The sequence below is a fragment of the Myxine glutinosa genome, chromosome 5 (genome assembly GCF_964187855.1).
Source record: "Myxine glutinosa chromosome 5, kmMyxGlut1.1, whole genome shotgun sequence".
Classification (NCBI taxonomy): domain Eukaryota; kingdom Metazoa; phylum Chordata; class Myxini; order Myxiniformes; family Myxinidae; genus Myxine; species Myxine glutinosa.
This window is the reverse complement of record NC_136265.1, coordinates 125,820,735-125,841,687: the sequence shown is the minus strand read 5'-3', so window position 1 is coordinate 125,841,687 and position 20,953 is coordinate 125,820,735. Positions and strand designations below refer to the sequence as shown.

Genomic DNA, 20,953 nt, shown 5'->3' with positions numbered 1-20,953 from the left:
GATTACAATATTTCACCGTTTTTTCAAAACGTGCCGGGATAACCAGGAGGGGTTACTGAAAGAACGCGTACATCCTGGAGGTGCTGAGAAGGGTCAGAGGAATGAAAGAGCAGTGAGAGCAAGACCGGAGGATAGGTCACTGACGTGCTCGTTATGAGAGGAGCAAAGTTTGTGCTTCAGCTTTCCACGAAGTTGTACACTGCTCTCGTAGTCAAAGTTTCCATCGGGTTAAAGTGAATGTCTTGAGTCGCTCTCTTCGTTTCGAATGTTTGCAGATGAACAACGAGTTTACATTTGGGATAATTTGAAGAATTGCTAACAAAACACTGGTCATTTCCCTGATGTCTGTTTTTGAGGAAGATGGTTGAAAGATGGCAAAATGTTCCACCAGGAATGACCCAATACCAAATTTGGAGTTTAAAAAATCTTTTCCCATTTTGACCTCTGTGACTCTAAGTCCCCACCCCCTGGGGAGTGAACCGGGGGTCAAATGTAAAAAGTTGCATACTTCATGCATCCTCCAATGTTGATTGCATAAATAAACAAGAAAGAGCAATCAGAGATTGCAGATTCTCTCCAGGACGTGTTGTTAGTGGTTCTTAAGGCTTTTGTTTGTGTTAGTTAAAACAAATATGGCGGCCGAACCACGTGACTGACGAAGTAAAAAAAAAACAATTTCTCCACCAATTTATCCCTAGATGATGCTCAAGAAATTTCATCATGATCGGGTGAAGTTTTGTACTTGTCAAATTATGACGTCATAATAGAGGCACCTATGACATCATCATTAACATATGTTATTCCCCATTAAGGCTTCTTTACAATGAGCCAGGTCTCAATTTTTTCTATGCAGCGTTTTCTGAGATATGGAGGTGCAAAGTTTTTGGGTTTTTCCATGATGGTGCCCATAGCACGTGACCTATGACGTCATAATTATCATTTAAAAATTATACAGGTGGAGTTGCACCAATGGTGAAAATTTGCTGTCAATCAGACCAACGGTTGCAGAGAAAATCTCATTTATTCTGTGCGGACAAACAAACGGACTCAAATGCAATACCCTCTCCTCTGGCGAGGGTAAATATGCCTGTTATTATCTTTTTCGGTACTTGACCTTTTGACCTTGCTCCAGAGGGCGGGGCCAAAAATGACTGCCCTTGCACCTTCTTGCCATGTGATTCACACCTGTTCTCATTCCTTTGGTTCCCGTGTCCAACTGTTGACCCCTGCCCCATTGTCAGATCATACCCCTCCATCAATCACTATGCTCTTCCATGAGCCTGAATCTTGTAATATACAGTATGTCGATCAGAAACCCTCAGAAGCAAACACGAGTGTACCGTTTGCGATATTAAACAAATGTATTTTGCACTTGGAGTTGATCACGCATGTCCAAATCCAATCAAATTTCGTCCAAATCCTTCCACAACTTTTTGAGATATCTTGTTCACAGACAAACTCACAGACAAACAGACAGGGGTGAAAACATTACCTCCACCACCGTAGGTGGATGGAGGTTATTATTGAGAGTGATCTGCCTTCCATCGAGAGCCTGTCCTCCAGCCGAGTAGCGAAAAGAATGAAAGGTATTGTTGTGGAAAACCATTCAGGTCCGCACAACTTTAGTCCAACGGTTTGGTTTAATTGCATTTAGATCATCAGATCATTCCTGTAAGTAGAAATACACAATAAGCATACGATGCGACATCTCATAAAGCCATTCATATCAGTCAATGCAAGCAAGCTAGATATTCTATAAAGGCGTACCATTAACGAGGCTACCGATGTAACATGTCACAAGGGAGAAGTCTCGGAGCACTGACACAGCAACGGGTCTTATAGTCACGCCCCTAGTGGGGACAACAATGACAGCGAGCAGCGAGCATCCCCACCCGGGTTCAGTACGGATACGATTTCACTACATTCACCCCCCGTCAGAATTATACGGCCGCGTGGCTAAAAGCGAGTGAGCGTCAGCATGGGCGCGGAGTATCAGTCGGCCCAACCGTAGCGGGCCGGGCGGCGAATTTCTCTGCCAGCACGCGTTCGAAATTCCCCGGGTACGGCGTCACGTAACCCAGTATCCCCGGTGTCAGAGGCGTCAACAGGGTCGGGTGACGAAGGGGGTAACGCCAAGTCGTCGGACCCGGGCAGTCTCGACGGGGGGAGGGTCGGTGGACTATCGGCGATGGGAGCGTCGGGAGAGGTCATAGTCTCATAGATGGGTTCGACCGGTTCGTCCGATTCCCTACTAAGGTCGTCGACCCCGCAAGGGGCAAGATGACGAACGGAGACAGTAGTCTCACGACCATCAGACGTCATCACACGAGCATGCTCAGGATTAGCCTGGAGAATCTGCACTTTGTCCACAAGGGGGTCGTACTTGCTCGCGCGAACTGCCCGTTTAAGGTAGGCCGGCCCGGGCCCAGCGAGCCAACTGGGCAAAGACCGTATACACCCCGAGCTCCTGGGGTGGTGGAAAAGACGCTCGTGGGGAGTTTGGTTAGTTGCCGTACTCAGGAGTGCCCGGATTGAGTTCAACGCCGCAGGTAGCGACCAAGCCCATTTATCGAGGCCCCGGCCGTGGGTCCGGAGATGGAGCATGACGGCCCTCCAGATAATCCCGTTGAAGCGTTCGATCTGCCCATTAGCCTGGGGTCTATACGGCGTGGTGTAACTAGACGCAACGTTGTTTTGGAGCAGATAGCCGCGCACCTCCTGAGACAAGAAGACTGCACCCCGGTCGGTATGGACATAGGCCGGGTAACCGAACATTGAGAACAAGTTCTGTAAGCAACGCATCACCGTGGCAGCAGTCATGTCCGCGCACATATAAGCAAAGGGGAATCGTGAGTACTCATCAACGATAGTGAGCAGATAGCGAGAGCCGCTCGACACCGGCAAAGGGCCCTTGAAATCCATCGCCAAGCGTTCCCACGGGCGTGTAGCCTTCACCAGAGTCCCCATAGGGGGGTTATAGAAACACGGTTTGATTTCCGCGCAGATAGCGCAGTCGCGACAGATACGGCGGATATCGTCAATCGAGTAAGGGAGATTCCCACTCCGCACGAAATGAGCGAAACGCGTTACGCCGGGATGGCCCGCAGTAGCATGCAGCACCCGTAGGCCCTCCAACGAGGTGATACCAGCACATGTAGTGGGGCGCGATAAGGCATCGGCGGCCTGGTTATCCTTCCCTGGGCGATATTTGATGGTGTAACAGAAGTCGGCGAGTTCGATACGCCAGCGAGTGATTTTCTCGTTCTTAATGCGCTGGGCGTGTAAGGTGTCGTACATGAACGCAACGCTTTGCTGGTCCGTGATGATTTGGAAGCTCCGCCCGAGTAGGTACGGGCGCCATCGCCGAATAGACTCGACGATCGCATACGCTTCCTTTTCAACGGACGAGTGCCGCCGCTCAGCGGAGGTAAGAGTCCGTGAAAAGAAAGCCACGGGACGTCCCCCTTGGGAGAGGGTCGCCGCGATGGCCTGATCCGAGGCGTCACTTTCGAGGACGAACGAGCCGCTCTCGTCGATGGTTGCTACGGCGGCTCGGGCGATGTCGGTCTTAAGACCTTCAAAGGCCGTCAATGCGGCCGAACTCAGGGGAAAAGTGTCGCAGGCCACAAGGGGGCGAAGTTTCGCGGAGAAATTTTGCACCCATTTGGAGTAATGGGCGAACAGCCCAAGGGCGCGTTTCAGGGACGCCCGATCGCAGGGAGGGGCCATGTCGAGCAAAGGTCGCAGACGTTCCTTATCCGGAGAGACAGAGCCATGGGTCACGGTGTACCCCAGAAGATCTATGGTGCGTAGGGAGTATCGGCACTTATCCTCGTTCATAGTTAAGTGATACCGTTGCGCGACCTCAAGGAAGCGCTTCAGATTGGCGTCATGGTGCCCTTGGTCATATCCACAAACCGTAAGGTTATCGAGGTAGACGAAAACATCGGTTAAGTGCTCCCGCGCAACGAGGTCATCCATGGCCCTCTGGAAACAAGCGACCCCGTTCGTCACCCCAAAGGGCAATCGTGTGAATTGGTACAACCGCTGCCCCGACTCGAAAGCGGTATAGATACGATCCGCCCTAGAGATAGGGATCTGGTGGTACGCACTACGGAGATCGAGAGTACTATAGACCGAATACTGGGACACCTGTTGCACTAGCGCGTCCATCCCCGGAAGGGGGTAGGCATCCAGCTGTGTAAAGCGGTTAATCGTTTGGGAATAGTCGATCACCATGCGTTTGCGATGGGCCTCACTGCGCACCACTAAGACCTGGGCACGCCACGGCGACCTACTAGGTTCTATGATGCCGTCTTTCAAGAGCTGAGTCGTTTCGTCCGCAATGAATTGCATGTCCGCGCGAGAGTAGCGTCTCGATTTTACCGCGACAGGGGTACAGTCGGAGGTTAGATTGGGGAACAGTGAAAGCGGACGGACGTCCATTTGCGCTAGGGCGCACACCGTTAGCGCGTCGTCCGCCCCCACAACAAGAGTGTCAGGCCCACCGAACTCCATTACCAGACGTCCATGCAGCTTAAGAAAATCGTGTCCTAGCAGAATATCAGCACATAATGCGGGTAAAACCATAAGGTGTACATCAGGGAAAACCCGTCCCTTTAGCACTAGTTTCAATCGGCATTCCCCTTTTGTGCTAAGCCGGAGTCCCTGGGAAGCCATGAAGATCCGTCTCGTAGACCGCCCGATCCGCCATCCATGCCTGAGCACAAGTCGCTGGTCGATAAAACTATCCGTAGATCCGGTGTCCACCAAGGCCTGAACACAATGGCCCTCAACCATAAGGGGAATAAGGGCTTGAGCCAGGCCAGACGAGGCAGCTGGGAGCGGGACTGAGCCCCCCGAATGGGTCGGACCAGCCTCGCGGGTGGATCCTACACCAGCAGCAGTTTTGCGATCGTGGCCGGAGTCTGCGTTGACCATGGGGAATCCATTATCGTCATCAGAGGGCTTTCCCCAGCATTCCGGTGTTTCGCGATTCAAAATCCGACGAGAAAAGGCCTCCGTAGTATTTGGCATCGCCTTTTGACACTCCTGGCAGATAAAGGCTTCCGTTGTAGCCGAAATCGCCTTTTTCGTTTGGTCGCTTTGACAAAAGGCTTCCGTAGTATTCGAAATCGCCTTTTTCGTTTGGTCGCTTTGACAAAAGGCTTCCGTAGTAGTATTCGAAATCGCCTTTTTCGTTTGGTCGCTTTGACAAAAGGCTTCCGTAGTATTCGAAAGCTGTTTCTTCCCTTGCGTGGCTCGAGGTTTGGCCAAGGACGCGGCCTTTGTCCCCGATGGAGAATGAGACGGTGGTGGCTGTCCGGTGGCGCCAGTCAAGGTTGTCTGCGCGCCCAGCGGGCCGCAGAGAGGGGCCCTCCCCTTCGAAGTCGGGTAAGGCGCTGGGCTCGTGGGTTCTGCTACAAGCCCGTTCAAGGTTGCCGCGCCTGCGCGACCGCGGCTGCGCGAGTCGAAGGGCCGCGAGCCGCGTGCCGATTTCTTGCACACTTTCGCGTAATGTCCCTTTAGCGAGCACAAATGGCAAATAGCGTCACGTGCCGGACACACGACTCGGGCATGACGAGGCCCTCCACAAAAAAAACATGCGGCCCCGCGCAAGGCCTTGGGTCTGCTGGTCGTAACGGCAGCTGTCAGGGTAGGGTCATCCTCCGGAGCATCCCGGAGTTCAGCAGGCGGATCCACGTCCTCGTCAGTGGTACTCTCCGGCCGGGCGTGTAGTGAGGTGCCCGCCAAAAGGCGCGTGCGATCATAGGCGTTCGATTGCATCCGCGCTTCGGTATACACCGTCGCTTGCTCAACCGCCGTAGCGAAGGTCAGGTCGGTCTTCTCCAAGAGTTTGAGACGTAGTTCCTGGGAGGAGACCCCTGCTATGAAGGCATCTAAAAGTCGATCATCTTTAGCCTGCTCGGGAGTCCGTGGCTCCTTGGCGCTGTCCAGCATGAGCTGCCGGAGCTCCTGGGCGTAATGATCCATAGGCTCGTTGGGCTGCTGCCGCCGCGTCTGCAGCAAATAACGCGCATACACAGGGCTTTTTTCTTTTATATAAAGCCGCTTGAGCTCCGCGATGGTAAGATCATACGTCGTGCATTGAGCGACCGCGTGGTAGACCCGGTAGTCGATTTTTGAGTGTAATATTGCCAGCTTCGCGGCAGGCGTCGGAGCGGTCTCAGGCTCATCAAAGAGATGCTCCAGTTGTCGGAGCCAGTGCTTGAGTTGCAAGCCTCCGTCCGTGGCTTGTGGGTCGGCGCTGAAAATGGACACCGTCAACGTCTTGTTGCCAGCCATGTCAGCAGATCTTAAATGCAATTAAGTGTTGTGGAAAACCATTCAGGTCCGCACAACTTTAGTCCAACGGTTTGGTTTAATTGCATTTAGATCATCAGATCATTCCTGTAAGTAGAAATACACAATAAGCATACGATGCGACATCTCATAAAGCCATTCATATCAGTCAATGCAAGCAAGCTAGATATTCTATAAAGGCGTACCATTAACGAGGCTACCGATGTAACATGTCACAAGGGAGAAGTCTCGGAGCACTGACACAGCAACGGGTCTTATAGTCACGCCCCTAGTGGGGACAACAATGACAGCGAGCAGCGAGCATCCCCACCCGGGTTCAGTACGGATACGATTTCACTACAGGTATCACCTGAGATGAGTTCCACCCAGCGCATGACATTTTAAAAGTTATCTGCACAGGTAAACGTTATCATTCCATCAAGACCAACTCCAATCGCTTGCACGACAGCCTTTACCCGACTGCAATCCGCACCCTCAATGAATCTATGTCTAAACGTTTTGGATGAGCATCTGAAGAATGGATATGGATATTTTTAACCATGCCACTTATTTAAATCACCAAAATGTTGTTTTAGGTCTCCCGACACATATACACAATTGCAATTGCAATTCTTCAATTGCAATTCTTCAATTGCAATTCTTCAATTCAACAATTGCAATTCTTCTTTCGTATGCAGCAAATGCGGCTGCGGGGTCGCATCATTGGCTGAAAGCATGGCTGTGCCGCTGATGCAGTGCCCTCTGCTGGTTGGAGCAGGAATTTGTATTTTGTAGTGCCCTCTGCTGGTTAGAGCAGGAATTTGTATTTTGCAGTGCCCTCTGCTGGTTGGAGCAGGAATTTGCATTTTGCAGTGCCCTCTGCCGGTTGGAGCAGGAATTTGTATTTTGTTCACGGTGCCGGCGATAGCTCACCAACTCTTCATGGAAAAGGTTGGATCTTTAACGTCCACCAACAAATGCTGAGAGACGGGACGGCCGTTTAATGTCCATCCGAGGGACGGCACGCACATTGATGAATCACCCAGCCCATTAAACACCGAATAGACAGTTTGTACCTGGGTCGGGATTCAAACCCAGGCTAGACAGCATAGAGGTTGACAATAAACTCATTATTATTTGTTATTGAACATTAGAAGCAGTTCAAAGGATAACAGATAACCAAAAATTGTGTTTACCTGATGGTACACGTCACCAGCAAGATTACATCAGCCTGGAAAGCAAACAAACACATCACAGGTGAAAATCTCCGGTTTTACAACGTTTTTGTTCCTCATTATTTATTCATTTACCAAACACATTTTGCAATGCTGACGTACAATTGTGCATTTGTTTGCATCTCGATCTCCCCTTTTGAAATTGAAACCCAAACGATAAGAATTTTGCAAAAATATCGGAGTTTTTAATAAGCATTTGCGTTACCCCCCAATTTCCGACAGACAAATGAAGATCTGTCAGAACTATTAATTCTTCATCCGTATGAAGGACGAGGCTGCGGGGGAGCATCATTGTCTGAGGGTTATGTCAGGAATTTGTCATTTGTTCAGGGTGTCGGCGATAGCTCGCCTACTCTTCGTGAAGGACACCGTGGGATCTTTAACGTCCACCAACGAATGCCAGCAGACAGCATGCCAGTTTAACATGCATCCGAGGGTTGGCACACACATTGATGAATCACCCAGCCTGTGAAACACCAGGATGGCTGTTTGTAGCTGGGGTGGGATTCCAACCCAGGCTAGTGAAACGTGCATTACAAACGCTCTTTCCATAGGTACAAATCATTGTTTCATCGAAACGTTACTGTGTCCACAACCATTGTTTGCCAGGACATCATGTTGGATGTACACACTTCTTCATGATTCTTTCATTATGTATATTAGACATATGAATCTTTGGAGGGGACAGAGGATGACAAACCTCTGTTACATCCGTCGTTCTGCCGAAGCCATTTTGTTGCAGGATTGCCCAAGCAATCTCCGTGTCACTCACATTCATCTGGCAGCCAAACGTTTCGAAAAACACTGCAAACAGTATCATCAGGTGAGATGGACAAACACACAGGACAACTCCCAAAACCGAAACTCCCCCCAGGGGAAAGACATAATTATATATATATATATATATACCTTACTGGCGGATGTTAATATATTATATACCTTACTGGCGGATGTTAATATATATACCTTACTGGCGGATGTTAATATATATACCTTACTGGCGGATGTTAATATATATACCTTACTGGCGGATGTTAATATATATACCTTACTGGCGGTTCCCCACTGATGGTATGAAGTCGCATAATGACCGATATATCTATCTTCTATCTATATACATAAAAGAAAGTTTTTGTTTGTTTGTCTGCGCAAGCTAATCTCCTGAATGGTGAAAGATAGGAGGAAACCTCTATAGTCCGTGGGCTGAGTAGGGTTTACATGCACCGCCCCCACAACTTAACTTCCCGGGTATGTCCATGTACCCCCCACCCTAGGGGTTAGGAAAAACCATGTTAACAGAAAAAAAACTCATTCCCAAGGTACCTCCCACGCATATTTTGATGTTACCCCCCCTGTGTCAGTGATTTCCGAAAATTAGGGGTAGGCGAAATTCAAATGGCCATAACTGTTTACCTAGTCATCCTATGGTTGCATATGACCCCTCAAAATGTTTGTCCTGGGACACTCTTTACAATGATATGTGTTATATGCAAATGAGGTCACTAATGAGGTCACCAGAGGTCAAACTATGAGAGAATGAGTTTTTTTTCTGTTAACATGGTTTTTCCTAACCCCTAGGGTGGGGGGGTACATGGACATACCCGGGAAGTTAAGTTGTGGGGGGGAGGGGGTGCATGTAAACCCTACTCAGCCCACGGACTACTAATACAAAAAATGTCGGGACGGGCCCCGGGAAGGTTTTAGGCGAGGTGGCGAGACCGGTCGAGGCCCACCTCGGCCGGGCCGGGCCCATTTCGCAATTAAAAGCTGAGCTAAATTATAGTAGTCAATGTTCTACGGCCGCGAGTAAAAGCTGAATTATAGTAGTAAATTCATTCACAAAGAACCAAAAATGCCGGGACGGGCCCCCGGAAGGTTATAGGCTAGGTGGCGAGGCCGGTCTAGGCCGCATCGGCCGGGCTGGGCCCATTTCGCAATTAAAAGCTGAGCTGAATTATAGTAGTCAATCTTCTACGGCCGCGAGTAAAAGCTAAATTATAGTAGTAAATTCATTCAAAAAGAACCCGGGCAACGTCGGGTGCTTTCGGCTAGTCTACTATACAAGAGAGCTGTTGGTCTGCGTCTGTGTCGCCATTTTTCTCAGAGATGGCTTAACGGATCTTCGTCAGACTTTCAGAGGTTCATCAGAGTGCCTGGGAGTGTTTTAGGCCAAAAAAAAACATAAAAAAAATAAAAAGTTCGTTCTTTTGGATAATAAAAAAAAAACAAAAAAAAAAACGCTCGATAGTGCCTAAGCCTTTTTTTTTTAATTAATGACGGTTATAATATACAAGTACACATTCGCATAAATAAATACAAAACAATCACCAGACATTTGAACACCAATAATAAAACAATTCCGGAAGTGTACGACAGTGGTAGTAATGCTTCTTCTTCTTCTTCTTGATCGGCATCACACTCACCTCAGAAACGTGATGAACGGCACATTCACCCACCAGCATATATTGAACGAAAAGGTGATGAACCCCATTCCACTCCCCCCACTCCCTGCCTCACCCGTCCCCGGCAACGCCGGGTACTCCTGCTAGTATATGTATGTATGTATGTATGTATGTATATATTGTCGCGTAACCGTGATTAACACCACAGTTACGGATGACCGATTTGCGAGACTTTAACTCCCGAGGCGAACACTCAATGGCGGACTCAAGTTCAACACCAACGCGCGGAATGGCGGGGCGCAGCGAAGGCTCCGCAACCTTATCTATTAAAATCAAACACCCAGGAAAACTGCGTTCAGATATTATGTACAAAAAGTAATATAAGGGTTTATTAGGAAAAGTAAAGCCAGTGAAAAAGCCCGCCGGTAAATCTAATAATTCTAATAAACCTAAATCGGGACGTCCCCACACGACTGACAGCAAACACAAACGAGGGAGATTAATCACGAAAATAACACGTCCCGTCGTTCAAAATATACGCGGAGATCGGGCTTATCTGTCTTTGTCGTCTTGTATTGTTGGTGTCCAGCACCGCTCCTTCCGGCCCGATCGCACACCACGAGGCCCCTCGCTCCAAGCACCACGCGTCCGACGCAGGCCAGCGGCTCCACTTGACCAGGGACAGGAAGGACTCCTTTCAACTCCACTCGACTCGACGCGGGAGTGCTGGCAGCCAAGTGCCAACGAACTGCTCAGTGCCAACTGGGTGTGTGCTCTCGTGTGTCTCCTGCGACTCCCCACAACCCGAACTGCACTCGAACTGCGACTGGAATGGCGTGTCCTCTCCAACTCTCCACCACCGCTCAACTCAACTCAACTGGCGAACTCAGAGAGACTCAACTCAACTGCCCGCGTCTGCTCAGAGAGACTCAACAACTCGCGAACTGGCGAACTCACTCTGGACTCAACTCCTGAAATGGCGTCCGACCGTCGCCTATATTGGTGGCCGATGACGTCACATTGCGCACTCCTCAGCCAATCAAAGCCTCCCGCGACTCCTGACATCTCCCCCGTTACGCGACCCTGCGGTCCTGGCATAACACGTGCCGGCCAGGTTTGTAGGCCTTTGGAGGTGTACACGGTGGCGGCCAATTGTGGTGGTGTTTTTGACCTGGTTTCCTGTCAATTTATTACGAAGTCCTTGTCAGGGAAAGGGGGATTATTTAATGTTGCGCTAAGGACCTAACTAATGTTTATGTGGTTTGCAGTGCCATAAAGGACAAAGGTTTGATTACTAGGTGAGACTCACAGGGGCGTTACCTTTAACCCCTCACTATTTAACACTCGAATCTCCAGGTAGATCCACACTCATACATCTTACCCCGACAACCGCCTAAACATCAAGAACTTATTACATGTAGAGTCCCTGTCACGACAGCCGAATACCTACCTATTCAGATCTACCTAGCTCTAGATGTTGCATTACCAAATTCATAACAATATATATACACACAGGTAAGCACCAGCACTCCCACCTTTGTCCACCTGAGCAAGGTGAATGTTCAACAACTTACGAGAAATGCAACAACCCCTTATCCCGTCCTAACTACCCTAACCCAGTCCTAAGACTTATCCAATGAGTCGAAAGCCCTCTAGGAGTCTTGGGTAGTATTACAATACTAGACCCACATAGAGACCCAAAGACCCACATAAAGACCCGGTTTATAAATTCACCTTTTCTGCCATGACCATTGCAGACATCCTTGCTCAGATAAGCCACCTGCTCATCATCACCATGATCCGGATCTTGGAGGTCCTTCCTCGGCATGAGAAAGTCCTTAAGAGTAGGACCTCCAGGTGTGTACCCAACACCTCGTTCCTCCAGTCGTCCCCTCACACCTTGACTGCACAATCCATGGAGACCGGGTCTTCGCACGTTGGTGGAGCGTATCCTCCATAAGGACACGATTTCCAAATGCTTCGAAGTGGTGGGACGCCAAATCGAGAATAACCTGGAGGTAAGCAGAGCATGAGTGACAGATCCCATGATATGAAGGTGAACTGTACTGTCTGAACTACATATCACACGGCTCGGCGCGGGTCCTGTACTGTACATCCATTTACAGTGCTGCTTTACCACGCCGGTCCATGATTGCTTCACTCATCACTGCCTTGTTAAATACACCCAAAACAAGCACAGACTTGCATTCATGGCGTTTATAAACTTAAATTGCTCGACAGTCCAAGAGCATGCTGCAACAACAACAACCGATCTCGCGTTGCAAGTGCGTGGCCGGAAGTCTCGCGAGATTTCCTCTGGCGGAATTAATTTGATTTTGCTCTTGTCGAATATAACACAGGATAACGTTTGAAATGTAGGAAAGAGTAAATACTTCGAGCTCTCACCTAAATAAAAAAGAATTTAAAAAACTAAAGAAAAAAAGGAACCACAGTTGAGGTGCAAAATACGTCATGGATACACCCTAACAACGGAAGGGAATTAGCGTAGAGAATTCATTTGCCCAGATATGACTTAATCGGTGTTTCGGTAGAAAACACCATCGATGAACCTTGTGTACCAAAGGGGCGCCCTACACATATATAGGTTAAAACCTGTCCGTAAGTACATTTTTTGAACTGTATGAATCAAATTGGCGCCCGTTTGTATGAACTTTTCTGGAGCATTACTTGGTTCCTCCTCAGAACACAAGGGTAGAACAGCATGCACACGAGATTTTTTGAATGTCCCTTCTTTTCTATTGTTTGGCATTTTCTACAAGCTATGGAATGTCCCTTCTTTTCTAGAATTTGCCACATGGGACATACCATATAAAGGGGCCTTTTCTGTTTCCCTGGCATTTTCCCCAAGACATAAAATATATATACCGTAAAATGGGTTGAAGAGGGACAACAAGGTGAATAGGGACACAAACTGAAAAAAAGTTCGGAAACTTTTTTCATTGAAAATATTGATAACCATACTGATTTGTTGATATTTGGGTTGAAAGTGTTCTCTTGTTTTTTTAAAAAGCAATTTATAGTCCCTATTAACCCCATATATGGGTTAAATAGGAATAAATAGGATTTTTATGGCTGTCCCTATTCACCCCGTTTTACGGGTGAATAGGGACAGTCACTAAAACAAAAAAATAATAATCAAGAAATAGGGACAATTTGGAGAAACTTTTTATCCCATATTTTTTTTCATTGGCACCGTGGTTTATATTATGGGTGCATATTATGTGCATCCATCTGAGCTTTCAATTTAGCAATAAGTTGGAAACTCAGGATTGCTTCTTGATTATTTTTTTTTTGTATTAGTGACTGTCCCTATTCACCCGTAAAACGGGGTGAATAGGGACAGCCATAAAAATCCTATTTAACCCATATATGGGGTTAATAGGGACTATAAGTTGCTTTTTAAAAAAACAAGAGAACACTTTCAACCCAAATATCAACAAATCAGTATGGTTATCAATTTTCAGCGAAAAAGATTTCCGAACTTTTTTTCAGTTTGTGTCCCTATTCACCCCATTTTACGACATATATATATATATATATATATACATATATATATATATATATATGAGAGGGGGGGGGGGGGGGGGGAGGGGAGGGAAGGGAATGGGGCTAGTGGTGGATAAATGTTGATTGTGGGATACCAGCTCAGCAGGGAGCGAACATTAGGCAGCGAGTGTCTGGCGATTGGTTGGTCCCAGACACATTTCTGCTCTGCTACCATGAAAGACCTGTAAAGTGGTGCACACGTACACCCACCTCTATGATACAGGCTATTTATTACCGCCGCCATCAAAGGTGGATGGAGGTTATGTTGTCACCCCTGTCTGTGAACAAAATATCTCAAAAAGTTGTGGACGGATTCGGACAAATTTTGGCAGAGATGTAGCGTTTGTGACAAGGACGAAATGATTAGATTTTGGTGAAGATCCAGATCCGTCTACTAGAATTTTGTAAGTGATTCTTCACCATTGGGAGATTGGGCCAAAAGGATACATAGCAGGATATCTCAAAAAATTGTGGACGAATTTGGACAAAACTTGTTGGACCGGTTGTGTGTGACAAGGACAATTATTTTCGATTTTGGTGAAGATCCAGATCCAGCTAGTAGAATTTTAAAAGTGATTCTTCACCATTGGGTGATATGGCCAACCAGGCGGAGGTATAGGTATGCTCTCTACTGAGTGCCGTTCTAGTTTATATTTGATTTTTGTTCAGGTATCACCCAAAGTTCAAGCTAGAGTGAAATACGTGGCAGATCAAACACACGACAAAGTTGAATCAACATAACGCAATACGGAGTCGAGTCGTAGATTGGTCCAAAACCCACGGTGCCTTTGAAAACACAGCAAACGTAACCGAGACATGGAGGCAGATGGTATCAGACTCACCGGCATTGTGGTTAGTGTCCACTCTTGAATATTGGAGTTCCATTCACGTACCGAGGATTCCTATTAAAAGACAATGGTATGCGTCGCTTTCTTCCGTGTCCATGGGGTTCGTGGAGTGTCCATGGAAAATTAAATATATAATATTATAATTGAAACTATCTCCTAAAAACAACTTATAATCACACTTTCGTCATACAAACAAATTGGTAGCTGTGGTGTATTTAACATTTCTGTCCATCAAAACAAAGTCCCGAAACCGGTTGGATGCAGCAGATATGTGTGTTGCTATATCAGACAGCTCCTTGGTTTCATGTCCTCGTCGCTTCAAAGCAGTCCATGGGTAATACTTGAGGATCTGGCAGATCCACAGGTTCAAAACAGGTGAAGGACCACTGATTTAGAGGAAAGAGCACAGGCAAATATAGCTGGCCTCCAAAGCCAGTCCTTCCTTGGCACACCTGAGCTCCTCACCACATGCAAGGCTTTCATCCACAGCTCAATGGAATCCTGCTCTCCCCTCTGGGCCTTTGCTCCTGCCTCACCCTGTTGAAACCAAAGCTTTCAGAATCATTCGAATCTCCAGCGATGAAGTTAACTCCGAGGACCTTTCACTCTCACCGCAGGCAGGTAGATGGTCTTTCTGTCTTCTGCCGACTCCTCTCCGGCTTTGCTCCTCCAGCTCTATCTGTGCTCTGTCCCCCACATATTCCTTCAGGTCGCACAAGATCTGCCAGCAACCCTCTTATGGTTAAACTGCCAAAATCAAGACTCTCTGCTCACCTTCACTCCTTCATTCCTCTTTTCTCCCGCCTCTGAAACAAACTCCCTCACTCTCTTCAATCCCTCTCATCCCTCCAGGTCTTTAAAACAGCTGTTCACCACCATCTCTCATCTTCCCCCATCCAAAACCTTGATCTTTTCTACCCCCGCTAATTTCACCCCAGATCCACTTTTTTTGAAATTCTGACTTCTTTCCTGGAAGTCCTAGCAGTGTCCATGTGATTTTTACCTCTCTCCCCCACCCCCCCCTTACCACACCTCCTCCCCCAAGCCCTCTCCCTCCCACAGATCTCCCAATGTCCCCGTTCTTCATCTTGTCTCCCGTTCCCTTTATCATATTGTTTTGTGTGTCAGTTTGTCTTTTTGTGATTAATGTTAGCTCTTACACAAGCCTCGATACAAAAACATTAAAAAAAAAAACCCTGTGGGTTGGCATCCCTTTGGGAAGGAAATTTTTCTCTTAAAAAATGTACCTACTGACTGCACAAAAAAGCAGACTTCCGCTACGGACAAGTCGTGTTCGTCTGACGTCAAGTCTGGTGTTGTCTGCTGTCTCTGTTTGCATGTGAATGACATGCAGGTAACGGCACATGCAGGTAACGGCAAATACCCACAAACCAAAACGCTATCAACAAGCCAGCTTGAAAACCCTTTTATTTGTGTGGACAAGGAATCGAGAGAATGTACGAAACGTGCTTTTAAAAGTGCACACCCCAGGGTGTACTTGTTCAAAACGCGTCTGATCCAAGTCAGACGCAATCCGAGATCCAAAGATCGCGCCAAAACAAGAATTACTTTCAGGTATGTAACAGAGGATGATGTAACATCAAATGAGACCAGCAGGCATGTGCAGAACCATTTTGGGGTCGAAACGACCCTCCTTCCCAACAGTCGTCTCTCCGTGTTCCTGCATGGAGGAATTCACCGAGTGTCAGCGGGATGACTGTTGAGGTACGCGGACGTCATGATCTCCACGGAATGCATTTCTTCTCGGGCATTCGCAGGTAAAAACACCTTCCCACGTGGTGAGAACACGCCGGTGAAAACAAAGCGGAAAAACTTTGTTGCATTAAGTTGTCCGATAGGAAAACATTAAACAAGTTAACAAAACCGTTTATTCAAGGACCTGAGCATTTTATATTTACATCAAATTTACGAAATGGAAAGAAAACATGATTTTTGTTTGTCGCTTTCACCTTGCTATGGCTTCCAGCAGGAGCCGTTCAACGATATCTCGGTACAAACCAGCTGTGTCTTAGTGTTATTTTAAAAGGCCGACCAACCTCAAAGTAAATGGAACATTTCGAATGTGAAAAGGTCTTGAGTGCAGTCTGTTGGACGCAAAATACCAACGCACACCGAAGAAGTCCAAAGCGTGTCGGGTCCAGGCACGAAGAATCTGGATGAGGCCGCACGGTTCATCTTGTTCCTCCTCCTGATAAGCTGATCGAATGACAAGAGACGAGCAGCATGATGGAAACAGCACGAGGATTATGTGGTTTGAATGAAGAGTAGACCTGGAAGAATGAAGTTTTGAATGAAGGGTGGACCCAGAAGAATGAAGTTTTGAATGAAGAGTGGACCCGGAAGAGTGAAGTTTTGAATGAAGGGTGGACCCGGAAGAATGAAGTTTTGAATGAAGAGTGGACCCGGAAGAGTGAAGTTTTGAATGAAGGGTGGACCCGGAAGAATGAGGTTTTGAATGAAGAGTGGACCAGGAAGAATGAAGTTTTCAATGAAGAGCAAGTGTGTTTGATGGAACGCAGCGGCAGTGTCTGAGCGAGATGTGGTCTCTCCATAGATTACTCCGTTGAGTAACCCGCACGCCATTGGGCGGGATAGAAAATGTCAGCAAACAGCGGAGGCTGCATGCAGGAGCGGCTCGAGCATAGCGTTCACAACAAACGCTCGTAGAAGAGCATGTATGCCTGAGACTTGAGCACCTGAGCTTCGGAAACCGGAGAGATGTGCGTGTCGCTTGCATGGAACCAGGATCCTTGCTGGGATGGGCAGGACTCCATGGTTGGAACTTTAAAGAGGGAAGAGGGAGAAGAGGGGAAATAAAGACACCATCATCACATCACAAAGGGAAGGTTCATTTCATAAACTAGAACGATGCTCGGTAAAGTGCCTCCGCCAGGTTGAACGGTTTACCTTTTGTATCCCACTGATGGACCGAATCTGCATCCGGACCTGAACCAAATTTTAATCGGCTTGTTCATGACACCTACTCAACTCATCCACCAAGTTTTGTCAAAATCCGTCCACAACTTTTTGAGACATCGTGCTCACAGACAAACAGACGGGTGAACAAATAACCTCGGTCCACCTTTGGTGGTAGAGATAATCAGCTTGTAGAGCGTTCGCCAGGTGGGTTAGCACACAAACAAGTTACTCAAATGAAACGGTCGATAAGGAACGACAAACTGGCTTGACAAGCGATAGGAAGCTTATTGGTAATGGAACATATTTCTTTCATTTGCGACTGTTTAAAAAGGTAATCACCTGCAAGAAATAATTGACAGAATCGTTTGTGGTTATAATAATTTTTACTTCCAGTAGATACTATGCCACATGAAACGCCATGCTGAGCAATTTATACACGATGCTGAGCGGAGTTCGTCAAAGGTGGAAATCCCCCTTGGAGAGGGGCAGGTTAAGTAGCTACAACCTTCTTTGTATGACCCTTCGACCCCTGTCAGCTCTGGTTGAGATTGATTAAGTAATGACTGAATGCATCGATAGGTGAGATCAATTCAGGATGGAATAAAAAACTGCCGTATTTATGCCTCCACCAATGAAGTCGCCGGTAGCATTATGTTTTCAGGTTGTCCGTCCGTCCGTCCGTCCGTCCGTGACAGGTTTTTGTTACAGCGATAACTTGAGAACTGCTGAAGAATCTTAGTCAAACTTGGTGCAGGTATGTATAATGAGGTAAAGATGAACTGATGAACTGAAACCTGGCTCCACTTTGACCGCCCGTAGACCCCCTTTCACCCCGATATTTTTAATGCCGTGAACAAACTTTATTCACAACACAACATATATAATTTGTGCCAAGTTTGGGTACAATTCCTTCAGCAGTTTCGGAGAAGAAGTTGCAAGTGTTTATGGACGGACGGACGACGCACCACCGCATAAGCTCCTCTGAACTTCGTTCCATGTGAGCGAATAATTAATGTTGCTGCACCAACTCCTGAACCAGTGATGGGATTTTGAGCAAATTTGGTATAAGTATATATGATGCAATGATGAACTGGTTGGATTATGGCATCAAGGTCAAATGTCAGAGGTCATGCCAGGTAAAAATGTGATAACTTGAGAACAGCTGAATGGATTTAAATCAAACTTGGTACAAGCATTATAATGATGTAATCATGTGTGCGGAGGAATATCGGTCACCGTCGTGACGTCGAAGAGTGTCGTTCTAGTTTCATATACTGTTTCCTCTCTTCTCAACCATATGATAAGGCTTTTAAATTCCCACGGAAGGGGTTGATATTTTGAGAAGACAACGCATAATGAGTGCAGAACAAGCGTTACGCCTAGGTCCCCCGTCGGGGAAGTGATGTGAGTTGACAAAGTGGAACACGCAGAAAACATGCTATGATATGATATTTCGCTCACAAGGGTCAGACATACATGGAGGCGGCCATCTTGGATTTTGACAAGGCGACCCAATTTTCAATAGCGTTCTTCCTTATGCCTAGATACACCCACACACCAGAAGGTACTTCGCTTATGTTTCAAGATATTTCGCTCACAAGGTCCAGACATATATATGGTGGCGGCCGTCCTGGATTTTGACGTGGCGACCCACTTTACAATAGCGGTCTTCCTTATGCAGAGATACACCCACACACCAAATTAGAAGTTGGTACTTCGCTTATCTTTCAAGATATTCATCTCACAAGATTCAGACATACATGGCGGCGGCCATCTTGGATTTTGACGTGGCGACCCAATTTTAAACAGCGTTCTTCCGTGTGCCTAGATACACCCACACACCAGATTAGAAATTGGTACTTCGCTTATTTTTCGAGATATTTCGCTCACAAGGTTCAGACATATATATGGTGGCGGCCATCTTGGATTTTGACGTGGCGACCCAATTTTCAACAGCGTTCTTCTTTATGGCGAGATACACCCACACACCAAATTAGAAGTTGGTACTTCGCTTATTTTTCAAGATATGCAGGTTACAAGGTTCAGACATATACTGAAACGCAAAAGAAACTTACCACCTTTGAAACCTTTAAATATCAACAATAACACTGCGTGTAGTAAATGTGTGAACTTATTTGTGGACAATAGTGTCCTCACTGTCAGACAAAACGGTCACGGATGGTCACTTGAACCTTCAATGGTCACTTCATAGCACAGCTGTTGAACAGCCGTTTTGACTGTCAGTGATTAGCCAAGGGGTACGGGATGATTTTAATGAGCTGCACGTGATGTCTTGATATTGGCTTTAAAAAGGCCAGTGCAAAATGGGCATTTCAATCAACATGCCACGATTGTCAAGGGATCAACGGCAGCGTGCCCTGGGCATGCTGCAAGGCGGACTGAGCGACCGTGAGGTGGCACGTCGCCTTGGCTGTTCACACCAGACGATATCGGCCCTGGTGGACAGAGACACCCTCCACAACTCTGCAGATGACAGACCTCGATCAGGGAGGCCAAGAGTCACCACTGCAAGGCAGGACAGGCAGATGGTCCGAACAGTTCAAAATAAAACAAACCAACAATTTATTGCTAATTGAAACATTGGCATTTTATTGATGACATGTCAAGTTTTTGACCAAGATACACCATCTCATCAGTTTGTTCTACAGTACAGAACAGCACAGGGTGCAATGTCAGTCCTCTTTCAATAGCGTGTGTGGCCACCATTGTTTTGGATACAGGCAGTGCATCGTCGGCATATACTGCCTACCAGTCTTTGGATGGATTGCTGCTGGATTCTGTCCCACTCAGTCCTCAATGTCTGAAGCAGCCATACCGTGTCCTGGCCCTGCCAACTACGCGTCTCCCAAGCTCATCCCACAGGTGCTCTATGGGATTCAGGTCAGGGGAGAGCGCAGGCCACTGCATGGTGTTGATGTTCTCGCCTTGGAGAAATGCAGTGGTAAAGCGAGCAGCATGGGGACGAGCGTTGTCATGCTGAAAGGTTCTCAGTTCTGGGTGGTCTAGCAGGAATGGCAGCAGATGAGGTCGCAGGATGTTATCCACATACCGCTGGGCATTAAGATTCCCATCCACAACCACCAGTGGCATCCTGTACCGGCCTGATATGGCGGCCCACACCATCACACTTGGGCCACCCCACCTGTTGGCTTGACGCACGCAACAATCGGCATATCGCTCGCCAGTTCTTCTCCAGACACGCTCACGCCCATCAGGACTGTCCACACAGAACCTTGACTCATCGCTGAAAGCGACCTCGTTCCTCTGCGCCAAGGTCCACCGCTGATGCTGCTGGCACCATCTCTGTCGGTTGCAGCGATGGGCAGCCGTCATCACGGGGCCTCTGTATGGTCTTCTGGCAGTCAGACCATAGTCATGCAGTCGTCTTCGTGCAGTATCATTGGAGATCCGTGGGTTTGCACGCCCCGGAGTTTCTGCCGCAGTGCGGGATGCTGGACGGAATCGATCCCGCAGGTGACTTCAGACCATCTACCTGTCCTGCCTTGCAGTGGTGACTCTTGGCCTCCCTGATCGAGGTCTGTCATCTGCAGAGTTGTGGAGGGTGTCTCTGTCCACCAGGGCCAATATCGTCTGGTGTGAACAGCCAAGGTGACGTGCCACCTCACGGTAGCTCAGT

At 47.6% G+C, this 20,953-nt stretch overlaps 3 protein-coding genes across 5 annotated transcripts in view; all 3 read right to left on the bottom strand.

Annotated features, from left to right (window-relative positions):
• Positions 1-12,243, bottom strand: part of CDK5RAP1 (CDK5RAP1 mitochondrial tRNA methylthiotransferase) — a 28,379-nt gene extending 16,136 nt beyond the window's left edge. The window contains exons 1-4 of the mRNA XM_068116346.2: positions 12,210-12,243; positions 11,675-11,952; positions 8,239-8,342; positions 7,500-7,534 (exon numbers count right to left, since the gene is read on the bottom strand). Coding sequence (XP_067972447.2) covers positions 7,500-7,534; positions 8,239-8,342; positions 11,675-11,768 — 233 coding nt within the window. The 5' untranslated portion in view covers positions 11,769-11,952; positions 12,210-12,243. The remainder of the gene's footprint in view (positions 1-7,499; positions 7,535-8,238; positions 8,343-11,674; positions 11,953-12,209) is intronic.
• Positions 1,535-6,661, bottom strand: LOC144892365 (uncharacterized). The gene is made up of 2 exons (XM_078778645.1): positions 6,510-6,661; positions 1,535-6,411 (listed from the first exon to the last, which is right to left on the bottom strand). The coding sequence occupies exon 2, from the start codon at positions 6,304-6,306 to the stop codon at positions 1,993-1,995; it is 4,314 nt and encodes a 1,437-aa protein (XP_078634771.1). The 5' UTR covers positions 6,307-6,411; positions 6,510-6,661; the 3' UTR covers positions 1,535-1,992.
• Positions 12,244-15,766: 3,523 nt separating the features above from the next.
• LOC137427140 (ubiquitin carboxyl-terminal hydrolase 45) overlaps positions 15,767-20,953 on the bottom strand; it is a 147,423-nt gene continuing 142,236 nt past the window's right edge. For all 3 annotated transcript variants that reach the window (XR_013623556.1, XM_078778653.1, XM_078778654.1), the window contains exon 19: positions 15,767-17,158. Coding sequence is in view for 2 of the 3 variants with exons in the window: in XM_078778653.1 (XP_078634779.1) it covers positions 17,025-17,158 (134 nt within the window). In the remaining variant the exon portion in view is untranslated. The remainder of the gene's footprint in view (positions 17,159-20,953) is intronic.

What these genes read in the sequence shown, in the direction of transcription:
- LOC144892365 (XM_078778645.1), bottom strand. Translation starts at nt 6,306, where the DNA reads ATGGCTGGCAACAAGACGTTGACGGTGTCCATTTTCAGCGCCGACCCA.